This window comes from Streptopelia decaocto (assembly GCF_964273445.1).
Source record: "Streptopelia decaocto genome assembly, chromosome: 1".
In the NCBI taxonomy this organism is placed as follows: Eukaryota; Metazoa; Chordata; class Aves; order Columbiformes; family Columbidae; genus Streptopelia; species Streptopelia decaocto.
The window spans coordinates 85,526,775-85,547,662 of record NC_138663.1 but is presented as its reverse complement, the minus strand read 5'-3'; the positions used below and the strand labels follow the sequence as shown (position 1 = coordinate 85,547,662).

Here is a 20,888-nt window from a genome sequence, read left to right as displayed (position 1 = left end):
AGAAATTTTTTACAATGGGGATGGTGAAACACTGGCACAGGTTGCCCAGAGAGGTGGTAGATGCTCCATCCCTGGAGACATTCCAGACCAGGCTGGATGGGGCTCTGAGCAACCTGATCTAGTTGAAGATGTCCCTGCTCATTGCAAGGGGTTGGACTAGATGACCTTTGAAGGTCCCTACCAACCCAAACTCTACGACTCTATGCCACAGCATCTCCTGTTATGAAGACTGTACCACACACAAAACTGACATCTTCCAGGATTTACTTCCTTATGTTTAACAAAGGAAGCCCCAGGAAAATGGTTTAAGACAATCTGGGGACTGAGATCCAGACTGTGGTAGCGGTACCACAAACCATATGAACCATAGTCTGGGTAAGAACTTGCCTCTGTTTTTTTTTTTTTTTCTGTGCAAAATGGGAACTCGAGCATCCCTTCTGGAAGCAAAAGCAAAGACTGATTCAATGCTAACTCCCTCAAACAGAAGACTAAACACCAGCTTCTGAGGTGATGGCTTTGACAGGGTCCCTGTATAATTAAAAGGTGGGAGTAGCACTGCTTGCCACCTACACAGTCCTCTGAATGGTTTTAATAATGAACCCTGAAAAGAGCTTCGGCTTCATGAGTACAAGAACAAAAACACTCCACTGATCCTCATACAAGTTACCTACGCAAGGAAAACATTCACACGCTTCAGGTGAAAAGCTTAAACCCTTCAAAATAGCAGAGAACAAGCAGGAAGAAGAGTCTCAAGCTCATCAATCTCCAGGCTATGCCAATGAAGCAGATAAAGGGGAGCTTCAGTACAGATCATCTCCTCAGTTACCTGCAGACACTACAAAGAGAGACAGCAATTGTTTTGAAGCCTAACACATTATCTTAGTAACAGCAGCTGGAGTTTCTGGCAACTAGGTGATCAGAGGTGAAAGTGAGCCACTGCAGAGCAACTTCTCAGGATACCTGGAACACCTATCCACAGTCTTGATTTGTCCTGACAGCTTATTTTCTCAGCTGTGCTGCCAAACAGCCATGGTGAGGGCTGGCCTTCTATAACCTCCACCTCTGCTCACCTCTGAGAGAAGACAACTGATGAAGTACATGATCCAACAAAAATGTCAATAAATGTCCACCCTCTTGTGGTGCATGACTGAAGGGGCAGATATTTTTCACAGCCACTAGAAAGCTTAGTAACCGTTTGCAAGTATATTAGGTATATTTTCAGGCCTGACTTAGGCAAAATGTCACTTATTAACGCTGTTCAGGATTGTTGCATGAAAAGCTGTATCACATTAATCATTTAGAATAAAAGCAGAGCAGAGAGAGAAAGACTTAACTAAAGAGACCAATTGCCACAGTTTACTTTGGAGGTGACAGAGAGGTGAATGAAGCATTTGTTTCAATGAACTTTATTTAATTTTGTATTATACAAGTGGGATCTGAATCCCCAAACTTCCCATCATAGACATAATGGAGAAGCTCCACCGCACAAAAGGAAGGGAGAATTTTGGAGCCAGAAGACAGGCTAGATCAAGCCATTTCTCCCGTGTGGTCAGAAATTCTTCCTCCTTCACACAATGTGCTTCCCAGACCAGCAGGATTATCCCAGGAATAAGAGAGACAAAGCTAGCTCTAAACACTCCTCTCTCCTTCTGTTCCTCCTCTCCCCAACAAAAGAGGCTGCTCAATACCAGTAGTGGAATGGTTAAAGATAGGGAGTATATTAGGTTTTCAGTTTCTCAACCAACCCACTAGATTAAGAAGTGGCCTGGTTACTCCCTCTCTCCTGAAAAAGATCCAGAAAAATCAAAGACCTAAAATGCCAAAGACTTACCTCCTTTCCTTCCCCCATCCCATAGCCTTATCCTCTCAGCAGAGAGTAGGCAATGAACTCTGAGGAGGCTGAAGGAAAGCCAAGGAAAATCAGGGGCTACCTGAATCCCTGGGAATCTGGTGGCTACCCTGGTGCCCTCATTCACTCCCTTTGAGGTTCAGAGACCTGTTTGGAATAGTACACAGAGAGGACCTCCCTTAGGGATTCGGAAGCAACCAGGGATACAGAACACACAGGAACCGCTGTGAGGGTACACACCATTCCAGGGATGGCCCAAACCACAAACAGGGCAAGACTCCCCCCAGCCAAGGCCCCAAGGGCTGGGGGAGCTGGGACGAGGCCCTGGCAGGGGGAAGAGAGCTCCTGCAGCAGTACTGAGGGCTCACAGGATTTTACTTCTTCTTCCTCTCCTGGGAACAGCGAGGGCAGAACCTGGTAGAAAGGGAAGCAAAAAGCCAGCATTTACGGCATGATATGAACCTTGAACATACAGTCCCAAAAGACGTATTCCAGGGTCCTGGACAAATCTTTAATTCAAGTTTTCCTTATAAAGAGGTATTCTAACTGTGTCCCTCTGCCACCCAGAACCTCCCCTTTCTAAAGACCAATGGCCCATCCAGGTTGCTTGTTCACTCACCATTTTCCTCTTGGTTTTGTTGTCAGACCCACGCAGGCAAAATGAAACCATTCAATGGAACACTGTTGGGATGGAGAGCAGCTGGTTAAAAGCGCAGTTTTCTTTGAAACCATTGCTTCCCAACATTTGATCACAAACTCCTAAATCCATAGCAGTGATCAAGGAATGAAGATTCACACCCAGCCTATGCATTATTTGCAAGGAGAACTCCCCTGCTCCCTTGCTAAGTGTGGGGGCAAGAAAACAATATGTTGTTTTAAGGAAAACCCTGAAGAAAGATGCACTTTAACAGGCCCTAGACAAGCCACCCTTCTTCCCTTCCAAACTATTGGAGGTAAGCCCTCTTCTCATCCCTGCTTGCTATATCAGGCCCCACCCAAGCAGGACGAGACTCTCCATGCAAGACTCTCCCCATTCCCTTCTCTCTCACTTCAATCAAGTGCAGGTTCTTACATCTGGGTTGTCACAGCCAATCATCTCCCCATAGGAGACCTGGTGGCAAAGGCAGTAAGTAGGCTCATTGGGATCCACAGGCATGTCCAATACATCTGAAGGGTGCACATTTCCAAAGGTGACTGAAGGCATCCCATACTCTGTGCTACTGCAGGACAGGAATAAAGTGGGTCAGCAAAATAACTGGGTTTGAGTCCCTTCATGTCTCCCAAGACAATGCCTTTGTTTGCCAGGGACAGCCACTTCTCTTTTTTTAAGCACATACACCCAAATCACAGAATCACACAGAATCACAGAATCAACTGGGTTGGAAAAGACCTCAGAGATCATCGAGTCCAACCCTTGGTCCAACTCTAGTCCGTTTATTAGATCATGGCACTAAGTGCCATGTCCAATCTCAGTTTAAAAACCTCCAGGGACGGCGAGTCCACCACCTCCCTGGGCAGGCCATTCCAATGCCTGACCACTCTCTCTGTAAAGAATTTCTTTCTAATATCCAGCCTAAATTTCCCCTGGCAGAGTTTAAGCCCATGCCCCCTTGTCCTATTGCTAACTGCCTGGGAGAAGAGACCAATCCCCACCTGGCTATAACTTCCCTTCAGGTAGTTATAGAGAGTGATGAGGTCACCTCTAAGCCTCCTCTTCTCTAGACTAAACAACCCCAGCTCCCTCAGCCTCTCCCCATAGGTCTTATGCTCAAGTCCCTTCACCAGTCTTGTTGCTCTTCTCTGGACTCGCTCCAGCACTTCAATGTCTTTCCTGAACTGAGGGGCCCAGAACTGAACACAATACTCCAGGTGTGGCCTCACCAATGCAGAGTACAGGGGAAGGATCACTTCCCTTGTCCTGCTGACCACGCTATTTTTGATACAGGACAGGATACCATTGGCCTTCTTGGCCACCTGGGCACACTGATGGCTCATGTTGAGCTTCCTGTCAATTAGTACCCCCAGGTCCCTTTCTGTCTGACTGCTCTCCAGCCACTCTGCGCCCAGCCTGTAGCTCTGCAGGGGGTTGTTGTGACCAAAGTGCAGCACCCGGCACTTGGCCTTATTGAACTTCATCCCATTGGAATCAGCCCATTTTTCCAGTCTGTCCAGATCCCTCTGCAGAGCCCTCCTGCCTTCCAGCAGGTCGACACTCCCTCCCAACTTGGTGTCATCAGCAAATTTGCTGATGATGGTCTCAATCCCTTCATCTAAATCGTCAATAAAGATGTTAAATAGGACTGGACCCAACACTGACCCCTGGGGAACACCACTAGTGACTGGCCACCAGCTAGATGCAGCCCCATTCACCAGCACTCTCTGGGCCCGGCCCTCCAGCCAGTTCTTAACCCAGCGTAGAGTACACTTGTCCAAGCCATGGGCTACCAGCTTTTGCAGGAGTATATTATGGGAGACAGTGTCAAAGGCCTTGCTGAAGTCCAGATAGACCACATCCACAGCTTTCCCCTCATCCAACAGGTGAGTTACCTGATCATAAAAGGAGATCAGGTTGGTCAGACAGGACCTGCCTCTCCTAAACCCATGCTGGCTGGGTCTGATCCCTTGTCCATCCTGAAGGTGCTGTGTGATTCCATTCAGGATGATCTGCTCCATAACCCTGCCAGGCACTGAGGTCAGGCTGACAGGCCTGTAGTTGCCAGGGTCAGCTTTGCAGCCCTTTTTGTGGACTGGGGTAACATTGGCCAATTTCCAATCATATGGGACCTCCCCAGTGAGCCAGGACTGTTGGAAGATGATGGAGAGAGGCTTGGCAAGTTCTTCTGCTAGCTCCCTCATCACCCTAGGATGGATCCCATCTGGTCCCATTGACTTGTGAGAATCCAGATGGCTCAGTAAATCACCAACTATTTCCTCCTGGAATACAAGGGCCCTATTTGGGTTCCTATCTCTGTCAACCACCTCCAGACATGAGTTGTCCTGAGGGCCACCTGTCTTACTGGTAAAAACTGAGGCAAAGTAGGTATTAAGTACCTCAGCTTTCTCCTCATCTTTGTTAACTATATTTCCCTCAGAGTCCAACAGAGAATGGAGATTTTCCTTGCCCCTCCTTTTGTTGTTAACATATTTGAAGAAGGACTTTTTATTATCCCTGACAGAATTGGCCAAATTAACTTCAAATTGCACTTTTGTTTCCCTGATTTTTTTTTCTGCATGATCTAGCTATTTCCATAAATTCTTCATAAGTAGCCAGCCCTTTTTTCCACAGTCGGTAAAGTCTCTTTTTATTTCTGATTTCATTCAGAATCTCCCTGTTTAGCCAAGCCGGTTGTCTTCCCCGCCGGCTAGCCTTTCGGCACACTGGTATAGCCTGTTCCTGCGCACTCAAAACCTCCTGCTTGAAGCATGTCCAACCCTCCTGGGCCCCCTTGTTTTTAAGCATTGTTTCCCAGGGTATGCTCTGAACTAGACTTCTGAATAGGCAAAAATCTGCCCTCCGGAAGTCCAGCGTAGAGGTCACTGAAGTGACCTCCTTTGCCCTTCCCACCCCTGAAAGAATTAAAAGGTCTCCTTCCCCTTGCTTCCCAAGAAGGGCCAGGGGACACACTGTCTGGTCTGGGTGGGGATCAGATCCTTCCCAGGGAAGTCCGGCCAGGCGTTCCTTGGTCTGACTTGCAGTGATGCTCCTCATTCCCACAAATCTCATGAACACTTACGTGCGGACAAGCTTCAGTTTCTTTTGGGCAGTTTTTGGTGCCTCCTCATCAGAGTTCTTCCCTTTAGACCGAGCACGGGCAGCTTTCTTCTCTTTTTGGGCTCGTCCCTCTGGTAAGAAGAGAAAAAGGTGTTGCATCTGCCACCCCATCAAAATAGACACCTGACAGTAACAACCTCTCCAGCACTAAAATACTCTGGAGTGTATATTGGCTCTGGGCCATACACCCCATCTAAACTTTATCTAGCAGCCTTGAATATGCTCACACAAGAGGGGCCCAGGTCACCACCATCTTTTTACCTGTCCTTCAGATTCCAGCGTAACAGTCTTTGATCTGTACCACTCCAGTGCCTGCCTTCATCCCCACCACTTCCATAGTCACTTGGCTGCTTCCTGTATCAATCTGCAGCCCAGTGGTGGTACTCACTCTTCTTGCCCTTGCTGGAAGAACTGTCATAGTCACTCGACTCTATCTGCTTCTCCTTCAGGTCTGCTTCAAAGCGAGCAAGGTCTGTGTCCAGCCGCCGGATGTGCTTATCAACCTGCAAAGATGATAGCGATCAGGAGTTACCACAAAACAGAGCACAAAAGGCCAAAGAGGAGAGGGCACGGGGCTTGTACTAAGAGCTGAGAATCAAGTCTGGGTAGGGTCTAAAAAGGGACATCATGGCCTTCCAAGTTTGGTGGCTTTAGTACAGTTTTTCATATGATAAGCACCAGAAATTTCCCTTCATACCATCTCGTAGGTCTGCATAGCCAGCTGAACCTTGTCATCCCCAAACTCCTTGCATTTCCCATAGGCCTCCTGAATTTGCTTGAGAAGCCCCAGTTTTTCCTCTGAAGACAAAGTCCGTGCATTGCTGATATACTCCGTGGCCAACTTATCGATCTCTGACTTGAGGTCTGAAACAAGTTCAGCATTAAATACATAAATACACATACATAGTCACACACTACAGGGCCCTCCATCAAGAGGCTGAAGGATCAGAGCAGCTGTACACTTCCTCCCCTGCCCTGAGTATCTCCATGATAAAGGCAAAGGAAAGGCTGGTCAAGCTGCATATGAGACAAGCTGTCTTGTCAATGAAACCATCTCTAATCATAGAGCCATTTTGTTTGGAAGAGACCTTTAAAATCATAAAGTCCAATGATAACCTAACACTGTCAATAAAACATGTCCCTGAGAACCTCATCTACGTGTCTTTTAAACACCTCCAGGGATGGTGACTCAACCACTTCCCTGGGCAGCTTGTTTCAATGCCTGACAACCCTTTCAGTGAAGAAATTTTTCCTAATATCCAATCTAAACCTCCCCAGGCACAATGTGAGGCCATTTCCTCTTGTCCTATCCTATCCTTACCTTCTGTCCTCTGATCCAGATCTCGCATGAGCTGGAAGTTTCTCTGTAATTCAAATGGCAGGTTCTCAATACCTGCAGGGAAAGGAAGATACATGGAGAAGTCAGGTTCCTGTGATGCCAACAAAGGAACAAAGCTAACTCGACTGATAACAACACACACACCAGTCCAACCAACCCCCTTTCCTGGTGCACACTGGTGTGCTTCTATTTGTTGTCAACTCCAAAGGAGACAGACTATAAAAATGTTATGTATTTAATCCAGAAGCACAGTTCTATAATGCGTACTAGCTCACAGAAAACTGCTGCCATGTAGAAAGGCCTACATTAAGAAAGCAAAAAATGAAAATTTTAGTGAAGTCAGTCATTATAATACAATGTATCCACCCAAGAACTCCATTCAGTAATGAAAAAAAAACTAGTACAACAGCTGGTAAATAATGCCATTTAGTTATTTCTATGCAAGGATGTCAAAATTAAAGTTGACAAAATGCTAATTCGCTGAAAAAATAGTCCATTTTAATGCATCCATTTTACATATAGGGGACAGGGAACAGCAGTCCTAACCCTTCTCACATGTTCCTTGTTGTGCTTTTTGAACTGTAATCTCAGTGTGGTCTGTCCAACACCTGGAAGGATGCTACACATTGTGAATAATAAATGCTTGTAGGGCTCTGATGAGCAATGTGAAGTTGATAGTCAATTAATTTTCAATGCACTGTGCTACTCACCCCTCAGGCATCACCAGATGCTCTACTGACAAAGCTGATGAAAAGAATTCTCATTTTTCCATGCCTGTATAATCAAATTGAGATCTAGTGTCACGACATTTACCTGAAGTCCAAGCTTGATTGTTGTCACCTTTATATCTAATATATATAGATTTTTTTTTTCATTTTTTTTTTTTAAAAAGGTATGGGGAAAAGCTCTTCAGAGACACAACACAAGCATGTCTGCTTCCTGAAACCACTCTCCAACCTGTGGAGAGTATAAATGAAGGTGCGTCCACCCATCACCAAAACTGTCTAATACATCAGTGCCAACAGCTGTCTCACATGTTTCTACAGTAGAGACATTTCCCTGAAAAGCAATTAGCCGGCAGGGAAGGTCTGTATGCAAGAGGCAGGTTTTAACAAGTACTACACATGGGCCATAAAATTAATTCCTATGAGGTGAAAAAAACTGTGGGCCTCATTGTGCTCAGATGCTGTTCCTTTAACTTATTTTTTCCCACAAACAGAGTATAGTAAGTTACTTACAGAATCCCTGTAAGTAACCAAGCTATTGCTTTGATTTCTCTTGCCACTTGTAATTTAAATACCTGAGAAATGCTCAGGTGGTAAGTGTCCTTAAGTACCCAGATACATAATCACACAGCACATTCACATTGCCCCCCTGCATGCAAGAACAGCTAAGAGTGCAAAATCAAATTCTCAAAACTTTACTAAGCAGCAAAATTAAGGCTGTCTGCACAGTCCTAAACTCAATACTTCCATGTTTGTCCAGCATGAGAGACTTCAGACAAGGTTCAAACAGCCCACTACCAAATTATACCCCTATGGCTCAAAAAAGCATCTCATAAGACAACGGGGACACAATGTTGAAAATTATCACTGCCTACAATGGGAATTTATGGCAGGAATGAAATCCAGCTTAGGAATCTCAAATTCATACATTCTTCCTTCCTGCCATCCCCAGCCTTGTCAACTCCAAACCTTTCAATTTGTACAGCAAATGAAACATGGCCATACTGCAGCACACTACTTTTCATTCCTCTCCAAAGCACCCCCTGCAGAAGACAAGACAGGTATCCTCTAGAGGAAAAGAGTATTTGTTCTTGCACTGCACACAATATGTTGAATTTATACTGAGTTTATCAATCCTGGAAGATCACAACTTCTAAATTCTTGACTTTGTAGTTTAAAAAAAAAAATAAATGCAATTTATTTTTATCTTCTAAAATGGAAAGTCAGTAAAAGCACAAATTCCACCAGGTACAGCCAGTTTTCCCCCAGCAGGTCTAGAAATATTTTAGAACGTACAAGTATCTGAGCTGGCACAAAAACCAGCAGGATGCAGTTCTCTGGGCAGAAGGACCCCACACAAGGTTATGACTGCTTTTCACAGTGATGTTCTAGCAGCAGGAGAAACTTGGTTTGCTTCTGCCATAGAACCTGAAAGGGACCATGCTCTAGTTTTTACAGCCATTACTGTAAAAATCTGCCACCCCCCCGTCACTAACACCAGCACATACCCTCCTCTGGAATGCCTCTGCCTCTGTGTGTCCGGTCTCATCTTTTCAGCCCGGGACATCTGTCCCCCCAGAACTCTCTCTTCCCATGGCCCCTTCCCCTTGTCGCCAGCCCCCACAGCCAGGCCGGGGGCTCCCCTGTGTCCCTGCTGCCTCCACAGGGCTGCCGGCCCAGGCAGAGCGAGAGAGGCTTTGCCCAGCCCTGGCTCTGGCCAGGCAGACGCTCAGCACAGACACAATCAGCGGAGCATTTACCAGCCAAGCAGGAGCAATGGTCTTGCAGGGGCTCATTAGCTGGTGAGGTTTCCACGGGGACTGATGAGACAAACCCCTGTCATTTGAACTCCTTCCCTGCCAAAACCAGGAAAACAATTCCCTAAGACCCCAGCAAAATGTTTCATTCTGCTGATCTATTATTGGACCAACATTCTGTAATTGGTTCATCAATAAACTGAGAGAAAACGAAACAAGTGACAGTATACAGTGACTTTATAATCAGAACTGTTTTTAAGATGCTATATCTATTTGACTAAAAGTGGAAAGAAGCTGAGTACACCACTACAAATTATTATCCAGAGAGAGCTTGGCAAAAGCAAAGAGCATAAGAAGATAAAGCTGCACCTAGGAAAGTTTTAATTGAGCAACAAACTATTTGCATGGTATATAGTTTAATCTAACTATGTGGAAGTTTTCTACTATCTGTAGTTTAACTCAAAAACTCTCATCTACTCTTAAAAAAAACCAGTGATGCTCTGCACCACCGAATTTATCACAGTGGCCAGAACACTTGCTGAAACTACTTGGCCTGTGCTGTACTGGCTGTAAGACATCACCACCCCAACAGTCCCATTAAAAAAAAGAATAATAATAAAAAAAGTAAGATTTAAGTTTCCATTTCCTCATTCCTACTAACACACCACAACTTTCCCTCAGCCTTTCTAAAAACGTTCATGTTATTTATGTAATTTCATTTCCTCCTGAATTTTGTAATTTCATTTCCTCCTGAATTTCTGCTTTTTCTTTTACTATTCCTTCTTCACATGGTAAGATGCACCTAAACTTTTCATGACTACATATTAATACTATATATTGCAAAACACCCAAATAATTCTCAGATTTTGAAATGGATCATAATAAAGGAAAAGCACCCCACAGACATCCTTGATCACTAGAGGACAGTGAAGGGCAGGCACTCTGTCCCAGACAGGCAACAATCTGACAGTAAAATAGAAAAGCCAGGGTCTCTTTCAGCACAAATGGCAGAGCAATGAGAGGAAGAGGAGGATGGTGAAGATGTACAGTGAAGAAAGTGCTAGCAAGGCCAGCAACTTGGCCCAAAGCCTGGGCTGGCACTAATGCAACCAAGTTCATGTGCACAGACCCACACCGAGCCAGGTGCAGCCCCACCGCACCCCACTCACTACTGTCACCGTGTGATCACCCCGCACAACACCGGCACAGGTCTCTCATCGAGTTTTTCCCATCCCTTCCTCTTCTTACCTTGTTTTCATTTCTTATCAGAAGTTAAAAGTCTCTCTACCTACCTTAGTCTTTCCTCAATTCTTATCCCTTCACTACCCCTGTGGTTCTTTCATCTCTTTTATTCTCCTCTTTCCTTGTCATTCCTTCCCCCATTCATTCTGCAGCCTGCCATAACCACGCTGTCTTGTCCCTGAAGAATCACGCACTCTCACTCTCCAAAAGTCAGAATCTATCACCACCCTCCTTCCCCTCCGGTTATTATTATCTTTTTATTTATTTATTTTTAGAAACACATGTGGGGTGTCAAGTGTAGGCAACTGATATTTAAACTTCAGCTAAAAACTCAGATCTTAACTGTGACATAAACACACAGAGAGCAAGCCTACACAACCTGGTAACTGTCACTACGCTTCGTTATCCCACAGCATGTCTTTTAACTGTGCCGAACAATGGGTTTGTACTGTGACAATGTCCAAATTCCTAAAAAGAAATCCATCGCAACAAGCACTACACAAATACATGGTGCCTTTCCCGAGACATCCATTCACCCACTACGTTCAGATGCATGTTTAAATTTATTAAAAAATGTGAAAATACATTTTGAAACATAACCACAGTTGCTTTATTGAAAAGTACAGATTTCAGCAAACACTTTCAACACCACATTGCTGAAGGTAATTTAAAAAGGTCCTGCTTGTGCCAGGGACTCCCACAATGAGAGAGTAAGTTCTTTGCCCCCCAAGACAGGAAACTGGCTGGGATCTTGCGAAGGAAACATGTAGGACTTTTCAGTAGTCTACAATTCTCATAATTCCGTACCATTAAGCATACTGCAAAAAAAAAAAATGGCTTACAGCAATCTTCAGGAGCTTCCTTGTTTCTCCAATAGGGGGAAGGATGCCTTTTATAGCCCTCCATCCCTTCTTATAGAGGGTATAACTCTTTTAAACTGCTGCTTCTACTCTGTCCTGTGTTCTCAGTTAATTATTTACCTTCCTATGCAGTTTACTGAAATCGGTACATGAGCATAATATATACCTTTCTCTCTATTCATAGATGGCTCAGCCTTACTGCAATATATGCATCCTAACCTGTAACATTATCCTCCCAATAGCTCTGTAAGGGATAATTCTACTTATATTTTTACAAACGGGGTACTCAGGTGTATGGTAGATTGACTTAGCCACAGGCACCCAGGAATTCTATGATCAAGACATATACACTAAACCCCCGGACAGTGCACATGAGTCCACCAAGGTGCATCTACTTCAGGTACTATCCAAAGTAACAGGTATCAGTCAGCAACAGCAATCAATGCAACAGCAACAGAAACCTCATAGTCACCCAAAGAGTGGACCCTTTCTCCAAGAGGGAGGGGCTCTTTTTGCCATTTTCTTATTACATTGGTTCAATGCTACAGCACTCACAGCCAAGACAGTAGGCAATGTTTTTTAGTCTCAGAGAAGGGATCTTCATTGCTGTGTTAAAAATCAACCTTGACTTCAGAAGCTTGGAGGACCTGGAAGGCTGACATGTCAAATGAGACTCGCAACAGCCCAGGCATTTCAGCCTATTCCAGATCTCCAAAGGCAGGGACTACCACCAAAGGAACTACAGGGCTGTTTGTCAAAATAGTCACGTCAGATTTACTGTTAGATAAGTGCAGAAATGCATAGGAAATGCAGTATGCTTTATCTTGTAAAGCCATCTTGTATCAGCTCTTAAATAACAGTCAACAACAAATTCTAAATAAACTGATCATTAACAATAATAAAAGTATTAGCTTAATGTAGGCTGTGCCAGTAGCTTTCACACAGAAACAAATGATGCCTATGAATCACCAATTCTCTCCCCTGCATAAGATATTTTGTAATTTTCCACAGATCACGTGTGCTGCATCACAGATGCAACTAATCCAGTGTCTCAGTAAGGTGAAAGGCATCTTTCAGTACACCAAAACTGTGTTGAATATAGAAATCATTTATTGAGAGATTTGCATATCTGAAGTATGATATGAGAAACTTTAGAGGTAAGAAGAAGAAGGTATGCCTACGTGCTACATTTGGGAGGGGATAAGAGTAATGATGGTGGGTAAAGCGAGAGATAAAAGAACTGCTGGGGAATTTGGAAAGCAGACAGGGAGTAACAGGACTGGGAAGGAATCAAAGGCTAGCCTACAGCAAATGCTGACATCACACCCATGCCCTCTAACAGTATTCAGATAACAGTACTCATACCTTCATTTGATGAAGCTATTCAGAGGAATCCAGACAGATGTAGCTATTCTCATAGAATAAACCTATTTTACTGGGTCAGCTAATGTTATCAAGGAATGAAAGGACATTCCCATGCCAGCTGTAGGAGAAAGACGACAACTTCCAAAAGGGGGTGTGCTGTTGCTCTGTGCTTATGCTGGCATAAATTTTCTAGCATTGACAAGCCCTGAACTGGTCCAACACTATGTGCCTATTGGCACATGTGAACAGAAGGAGCAAAAGAAACTCGATGCCTCCCTTAGCAGTATAAAAAAGGGGAAAAAACAAAAAAATATTACTACACGGCACCATGTTAACTTACCAGCTCAGCCCTACTCATCTAAGACTGCTGTTTCCACCATCCTCTTCACTGAGGCAGATGTGTCCTAGTGTCTGCTCCTGGTGGCCTCCAAAACAACTGAATGAATATCGAGTAGCCATCTGAGTAGACAGGCCAGTGACATCCTCAAGCTCACCAAGGTTACTGGCTGTCTGCTGATTATTCTCTCAAGAGTTTAGAGTTCCTCTGAGGTTTGGGGTGGGGAAAGATGGAAACATTTTTTATTGTTTTGTTACTATTCCTTACCAATATTTTATGCTGGCATTTATTGCATAATAGACCAATTCATCCACATGGAAATTTGAAAGCCCTTCTGGTCTGGCACATACTTCCCAATGGAACAACATACGCTCCCCATTCAGCAGGGCAAATAAAGCAACATCCTCATCAGTCCAGGCAGGAATATATATGATGGACACTGATGGCTGGAACTAGGAGGGAAGGTGCCGTTGGATTGCTTCAGAAAGCACACCCAGAAACATGACCCTTCCATTCACCTCAGCCATCTGAGCAACTGGCCAGACACGACCTCAGAAAAGCACAGGTGGGCGAGCAGGCAGGTCACTTCATAGTAAATTCAGGCACCAGACAGCTGAGGAGAACACCCTGGTTCTGTTGTCATTAAAGACAAACTTGTCCCTAAGTATAATTACTTTATTCTGATACCCACTAGGTGGGTGAACAGAGATGCACTGATGGTAGAAAATATATATAGCTTCACAGCAGTTCCCTACACTTATGGCACATTCACATATAAACCAAGACTTGTGGAAAACTATTTGGGATTGTTTTCTGAATATATGTACTTCAATATATGTACTTCACAGAAGCACTGTGATCCTCTCAAACATTCCAAACATGAAGAAAACTCAGTGTTTGCATCTCATCCTTTGGAAAATCTGTATTAGTCACCCTTCCTTTCTCCCCCTCAAAGCCTCCGCTACAGCATTTCTAACCCAGTATGAGAGCAAATACTGAGCCAAGCACAGTAATTCAAGTTTGCGCAAGCACAAACTCCTCTAATGAGTCTTCATCCACATTCAGTCTTCTCATCACAAAACACTGTTTTCTTCCTTCTTATTCTTCCTCTATTCCTTTCTACATCTCTAGCTCCTTTGCACCCATAGTTTTCTTCCCCTACTAAAGCTGCACTGTTTTTTTGGTGTGAGGGAAAGTACTTCAGTATCTTGCTTTCTCCCCTCAGAAGCAGGCATAAAATGATTTAGAGACCAGAAGGAGGGCAGTATTTGAAGAAATTTAAATCTTTCCATGCTTAACTTCAGGCACTGAAGAGAACCAAGGAATGAGCTGTGCTCAAGGAAGAACAATTGGGAAGAAGAGAACTGGAACAAGAAACATTCTTCTCCTTCCCCTTCACCAAATCCTTTGCCTTGGTAGAGTGATTGAAGGGACAGCTTCAGTAGGATGAAGGAAGGTGATCAGAGCAGGTAAGGTATGGAGTTCCTTTGTCAGAATGTTGAGCACAGAAAGGATATGCATATTTTTTTTTCTGAAAAAAACATCTGCTAGGAGCACAATACATTTCAGACAGATATGCTTTGTACTTAACAGTTTAGAGCGAGGGCAGGGACCTGCCTAATCCTAAATCTAAACCCAGTTTCAAATTACAGCAAGGACTTGAAAACTACTGAAATACCAGACCTAAGAAACTGCCAGACACCTTTTACTAAGAGAACCGTTGTTAACTTGGCTATTCCACAAAAATCTCCTGGAAAATACTTTAGGTGTTCAAAGTAGAGGACTCAAAAACTTATGAACCGAAACAACTGAGGCTGCATGCATAGCTTTGTCAGATCACTCATGCATTTTAACATATAGTTTTTAATTACACAACTGCATGAGATTTTTGTACAAGGCACTTATCTCTCTCAGTGAGCAGTGATTCAAAGTTTTGGTTTATTATCTTTGCTCAATACAGAGTCACGCATACATGACCCAAATCTCAATCTGAAAATTGCCTCAGTAATCAGCTTTCCAAGGCGTTCATTATTGTGACAATAGAATGCTTTTTCACAACACTGCTGCAGAGTAGCCCACTTCCCTTAACAATAAAATGGAAGTCAAGAGATTTACTGAGGCAAAGAGATTAAAGCCAAGAAGGCCAGCTAATTACAAACACACCTCTTAAAATGTCTGAAAATGCTACATAGCCACACTTTTCAGAATTATCTGTTTAAAGCAGACTTCAGTTGCAGCTATGAGCATTCTGCACATCTGCTCCTCCGACTACAAATTTTCACTCATAATTTGAGGGAGGCACAATAAAAAGCGTGGCCCCCAAAATAAACACAAACCTCAAACTCACTTTGTCAGAATGGTATTTAACTGCCTCGAACATGAGGCCACATTTTCTCTTCCTACAATCTTCACTGAATTAATTATATACCTTCCTTTCTTCAAAGATTGGAAGAGGTCCTACAAATGACTGCCCTCTTTCATCACACACTCCTCATTCATTCCCTGAGCAGATCCAGCCAGTAAACCATGGGAAAGAGAAACTCTTTGGGAGGAAAAAAATTCACCTGAAACCTCTGTCTACATTAGCACTATAATACTAAAAGAACTGACTGGGCCTTTTTTGGTAAGAATACACACATCATTAGTGAAAATAATTTTTGAAGTGATTAAAATATAACTTGCATTAAATACTCGATGTAGCATCAGAAATCATCTTGCATAACAAGCTAGAATATGAAAAAACAACAACAACCCAAGATATGTAAAAAGTACTTTAAATGGCTACATAAGAATTTAGAATGCATTACAAACAACTATCAGCAGTAGCTGCACCACTCATGCAAATCACACAGGAAGCAGCTTTTGATCCAACAAAAGGAAAGTTAGTCACTGGGAAGCCAGATACAGACAGGAGGAACAGGAATGGAAGGAGCTGGGATAGCAAGAGACAGCCCAACTGCAAACAGATACTTTCCATTAAGTCTTATGCAGGGTAACACATTTAGGAATGAAAAATGTAAGTGACAGATAAAGGATGCTGGACCATATTTCTAAGAAACAGAAACACTGTGTCATACCAATAACATGGTACATAGTTACCTGAACGTGAGCTCCCAGTTGAAACACAATGGCATACCCAACAGAACGATAACCTGCCTTTAGTTAGTACCATGAAGAAGAGTGGGTACTAAAGGACTGTGTGCATTTTCAGAGGGTCAGAAGTTCAAGGAGGGTCTCAAAAGACTAGAATAGGCTTAGAGAAGAACAATACAGCTAATTAGAAAACTGAAAAATATGTTATCGCAGGCAATTTTTTTTGTTGTTGTTAAGTTACCAGAAAGAAGGTTAAGGTTTAATAAATTACAATCTACACAGGCAAGAAACTTTTAAGAAGAGGACACTTCAACATGACAGGTAAATGGCACTAGAGGTGCAATGACTAAATACAGGAACTGTGAAAATTAACTACTGACAAATGTCACAAAACTATGATAGGAAAACCTACCAGCAAGCTAACTAACTGAAGACTGAGATGGATGCTCTTTGATTGGAAGTATAAAAATTCATGTGATGTGCATTTCTGAAAGAAACTCTAAATTAAGCACAACAGCTCTCTTACAGTTAGTTAGCAAAGGGGAGCAATGTTGCATATCACAGTATCACAGTATGTTTGGGATTGGAAGGGACTGCAGAAGATCATCTAGTCCAATCCCCCTGCTGGAGCAGGAACGCCTAGATGAGATCACACAGGAACATGTCCACGTGGGTTTTGAATGCCTCCAGAGAAGGAGACTCCACAACCCCCCTGGGCAGCCTGTTCCAGTGCTCCGTCACCCTCACTGAGAAGAAGTTTCTTCTCAAATTTAAGTGGAACCTCTTGTGTTCCCGCTTGATCTCATTACCCCTTGTCCTATCATTGTTTGCCACTGAGAAGAGCCTGGCTCCGTCTTCATGGCACTCACCTTTTATATACTTATAGACATTAATAAGGTCCCCCCTTAGCCTCCTCTTCTCCAAACTAAAGAGACCCAGCTCCATCAGCCTTTCTTCATAAGGGAGATGCTCCCTATACAGGACACCAGCCAAAACTGAAAAAGGCCTTACAAGCACTAAGAATAGGCAAAAAAGACTAAACTATTGCAGTGAGGATTACTTTGCTCTTCCTAACATCTAGACAGATTTTTTAAAGTACTTTTCAATTGTGCACATTACTATTTTTTAAAAAACAAAACACCTCAAAAATGACAGTCTACACCCCCATATTAATATTAGCTTTCAACGAGACAAGATTCTCTACTTCAGTTGCAGGACCACGCACCTCAGCTGACAGAGAAAATGAGAGTTTGTAATTTTCTCTGCAAGCTTGTACTAGAGAGGAACAGAGGAATCTCCAGGGAGTTCCTTGATTTTAGCTGAAAGTTATAATGAGATCTACAAGTGTTTAGCTTTGTTGGGATCGCTTTCAAACCACCATGCCTTTCCACCGCTTCCTTTCTCTCTGACATGGTATCTGCCATACCTCTCCATGCTCAGTGCTGCATCTTTCGATCTCTGCCTGCCATTTACAAATCCCAGTCTTTCACTCCTTTATCTTCACACTGCAGCTCTTACTTAAATACGCTCGTGCTTTCCCAGTAGGAGAACCCTGCATCCTTCCCACACACTTATTCCTTGTCTGTCCGCTTCTTTATCTTCTTCTCTGGCCCCTGTCCTCCCAACTCCTGGCCATCTTTGCTGCAGAGTCTCAGTCAACTGCAATCCTCCACAATTGAATGATAAGAGCAAAAGAACATCTTTGCTCAGCAATGCTTGCTCCTCTTTAACAATCTGCCTCCTCATCCAACTCTTCCTCCTGGCTTTTGCATCCTTCTTCCTCACAGCTCCTAGATCAATATACTTGCCTGTTCACTTCCAGCTTCTCTTCAACCTTTCACAGCAAAGCATCACTATCGTTCTTGGACTTTCTTAATTTAATTCAAAAGACATTTCCTAACGACAAAACGACCACTGTGGACGCAAGGAATGAGACCTTTTGTCTCCATATTGACACTTAACTCTGTGCTAAAGGAAACTTAGAGCAGCAAACTTCTGAAGAACCAAGCTCCAGTGTTTCCAAGCATATGCAAACAGATGTCAGGAGATTCACCTTGGCCAGGTACAGCGAAGTAAAAGATACACATCCAGTACTACCATGTAACTACAGTTACACACACCACCTCATCAACACAGTCCCCCTTTCTAAGTGCTGACACCAGATCAGAAGGAAAACATGAAAACAGCATTCATCAAAGAACAGGTTATCAAATCTTAACCCGTTAGTACATTCCTTCAAAAACAACTCCTTTGATTAGTCTACTGACTATTTTAGGAACATGGGGGAGAAAAAAAACCCAAACATAAAGTCTTATCCCCAAAGGTCTGTGTTTGACAAAGTTATAAGCACCTTAAAGCAGGATGATATCACAGGACAGCTCAGATAACGTTACCAACTCCGTTAGCATTTACAGAGCTCCTCTTTGACAGGCAAAGCAAAACTACACTTTTAAAGTGACAGCAAAGGAAGCTTCCGAAACCACATCCCTATAGGTACAAAAGTTATCTTTGGCTTGGTGTTTCCCCCAGAAAAGCCACTGACAGCCAAGCCGCCGCTCCCGAAAGGTGCCTGGAGCGGCACCGGGCTCCTTCCCGCGGGCTCGGCGCGGCAGACTTCAACGGTCGCGGCGGGGCCGAGACCCCGCGGCCGGCCCGGCCGGGCCCTGCCCCACAGCGGAGCTTCAGCCCGTACCGTTCCTAAGCGGCCCGAAGATGCCTCTACGCGTCCGGCAGCGGACGGAGCGCCCCCCGCCCCGCCCCGCCCCAGGGCCGTCACAGCCGGGCCGGGGACAGCCAGGCGATGCTGCCGCCCGGGAGGCTCGGGGCGGGCCGCGGGCGCCCCGGGGACCGGTCAGTCCTTGGGCAGAGCTCGGCCCCCGTGGGGCCCGGCCCCGCCCCGCGGTCCCTCCGTGCCAGGACGGCCCCAGCTGCGGCCCTCGGCCCCGCCCCCGGCAGCGCTTACTATCTAGGTAATGCTCCAGGTACATCCCCGCCGCCATCTTGGGCCCCCCACTCACGGGCGCTTCCGCCGGGAGCCGGCGCCCACCCGCTACGCCGGAAACAACGCTGCCCGGCGGCGGAAGCCGCTTCCGCCCGCCTTCCCGCGCGCTTCCGCTCTCGCCGCCATTTTGGGCTCTGCGGGGCTGCCCCGTTCCCGTAGGCACTAAAAGGCGGAAGACGGGGGGGCTCCGCCGGGCGTGCCGGAGCCTTGCGGGGCCGGCCGGGGCCGCTCCGCTGCTGGTTGTGGAGAGAAGGAGGCTCAGGGAGCGGCGGCGCTGGAGCCCGGGGCTGCCTTGATCCGTCTCCTCTAGGGTAAATACCTGCTGCCCTCATCTCCGCGCCAAAAGAAATGGGCTGGTGCTTTTGGGGGCTACAGACATATCTCCTGGCTTCGGATAAGGTTGAACAGCCCGGCTGGGCACTCCTGCTGGATAACCGGAGTGAGGAAGTGTTGTGAGGCTGTCACAGCGCTGTGGCTTTCCAGTCGGCGTGTAACTCGCCTGCGATGAACAGCTGCTGCCCTATTACAGACAGACACTGTCTCTTCTGCAAAATCATTGTGGTACAGACTTAACATACCTAACACACCAAGAAACCAATGAAATTAAGTTAAAATTGGGACCACGCTCTTCTTTCTCCATCTTGCCAGACCCCCTTTCATGACCACGCACCACAAGTCGTTTCTAGGCGAGAGATCTCGCTGTGGAGCTCAGGAACCTGTTCTGGCCTGTCCTTCGCTCACCATTGCACATGAGGTGCTGTGGTACTGTGCTAGGTCAAGAGGGCGAGGTGACACATCCGATTACAAATTGACTTAGACAATCTTATTTCTTGTGGTCCCTAAGAGTCTGCAATACTTGGGATTGTTGTTTCAAGAGGTGAGTGTTAATTTAGCATCCTCTACCGTTCAGGAGGCACTGGGTTTGTTTGGCAGATGTTCTGTTTCATCTGCCTTTCTCCTGCCCACTCTTTTTCCTGACTCGGTCATTGCTCAGGACTGCCTGTTGCTAGCTTCTGGCTATAAAAAATGACCAAACTTGTTGCTTCTTTTTCCTCCCAAAGATCTTCCAAAGCACCATGCCTTTATTTATATGGATATAATGGGATTAAGTCTTCCAGAAGCCTACAAAGCAAGACTGAGAGGCTGTTATAAAATGAATTGCAGCTGTTTGAACTATCAACCAGCTTGCTGTTACACTATTGTTACTTTAGAGATCCACTGTGTTCTGAAGATGCAGTGTTTTCTAGTCCTATAGTCACTTAAGTTATTCATGTAATATTTTTAAATATTCAAAACATTTCCTATTCTTTTCAGTTTCCATGTGAAGCAGCTGGCTTCAGTTAGCTGAATGTTATTGTTAAGCCTCACTTTGGTTTTAAAGTACTTCAAAATTCTTGTATAAATTGCCCCACATTCCTAATTAAGAAGGATGTGGCTGTTAAAAAAAAAAAAATCTCCTCCCTATACCCTGTCACAGTACTAAACCAGAATCCCCCAAATGCATCCTGCTTGGAGATACCAGGCTGAATGGAGCTGATGTTAAGAAAC

General features: G+C 44.7%; 1 protein-coding gene across 2 annotated transcripts; it reads right to left on the bottom strand.

Moving 5' to 3' along the window:
- Positions 1-1,356: 1,356 nt before the first annotated feature.
- On the bottom strand, positions 1,357-19,437 carry ING4 (inhibitor of growth family member 4). 2 transcript variants are annotated; one of them, XR_014186679.1, is made up of 9 exons: positions 19,302-19,388; positions 6,943-7,014; positions 6,319-6,485; positions 6,010-6,124; positions 5,584-5,692; positions 2,922-3,069; positions 2,469-2,530; positions 2,090-2,263; positions 1,357-1,996 (listed from the first exon to the last, which is right to left on the bottom strand). XR_014186679.1 is itself a non-coding variant. In XM_082076174.1 (8 exons), the coding sequence occupies exons 1-8, from the start codon at positions 19,336-19,338 to the stop codon at positions 2,224-2,226; spliced, it is 750 nt and encodes a 249-aa protein (XP_081932300.1). In that variant the 5' UTR covers positions 19,339-19,437; the 3' UTR covers positions 1,358-2,223. The 2 variants fall into 2 exon arrangements, 1 of the variants encoding a protein (XP_081932300.1); XM_082076174.1 differs by having other exon boundaries at positions 1,358-2,263; positions 19,302-19,437.
- Positions 19,438-20,888: the final 1,451 nt, after the last annotated feature.

Coding starts and splice junctions, on each gene's coding strand:
- ING4 (XM_082076174.1), bottom strand. CDS start 19,338: ATGGCGGCGGGGATGTACCTGGAGCATTACCTAGATA. Junction 7,015..19,301: donor CCTGGAGCATTACCTAGATA/GTAAGCGCTGCC, acceptor CTTTCCCTGCAG/GTATTGAGAACCTGCCATTT. Junction 6,125..6,318: donor CTATGCAGACCTACGAGATG/GTATGAAGGGAA, acceptor TCATCTTTGCAG/GTTGATAAGCACATCCGGCG.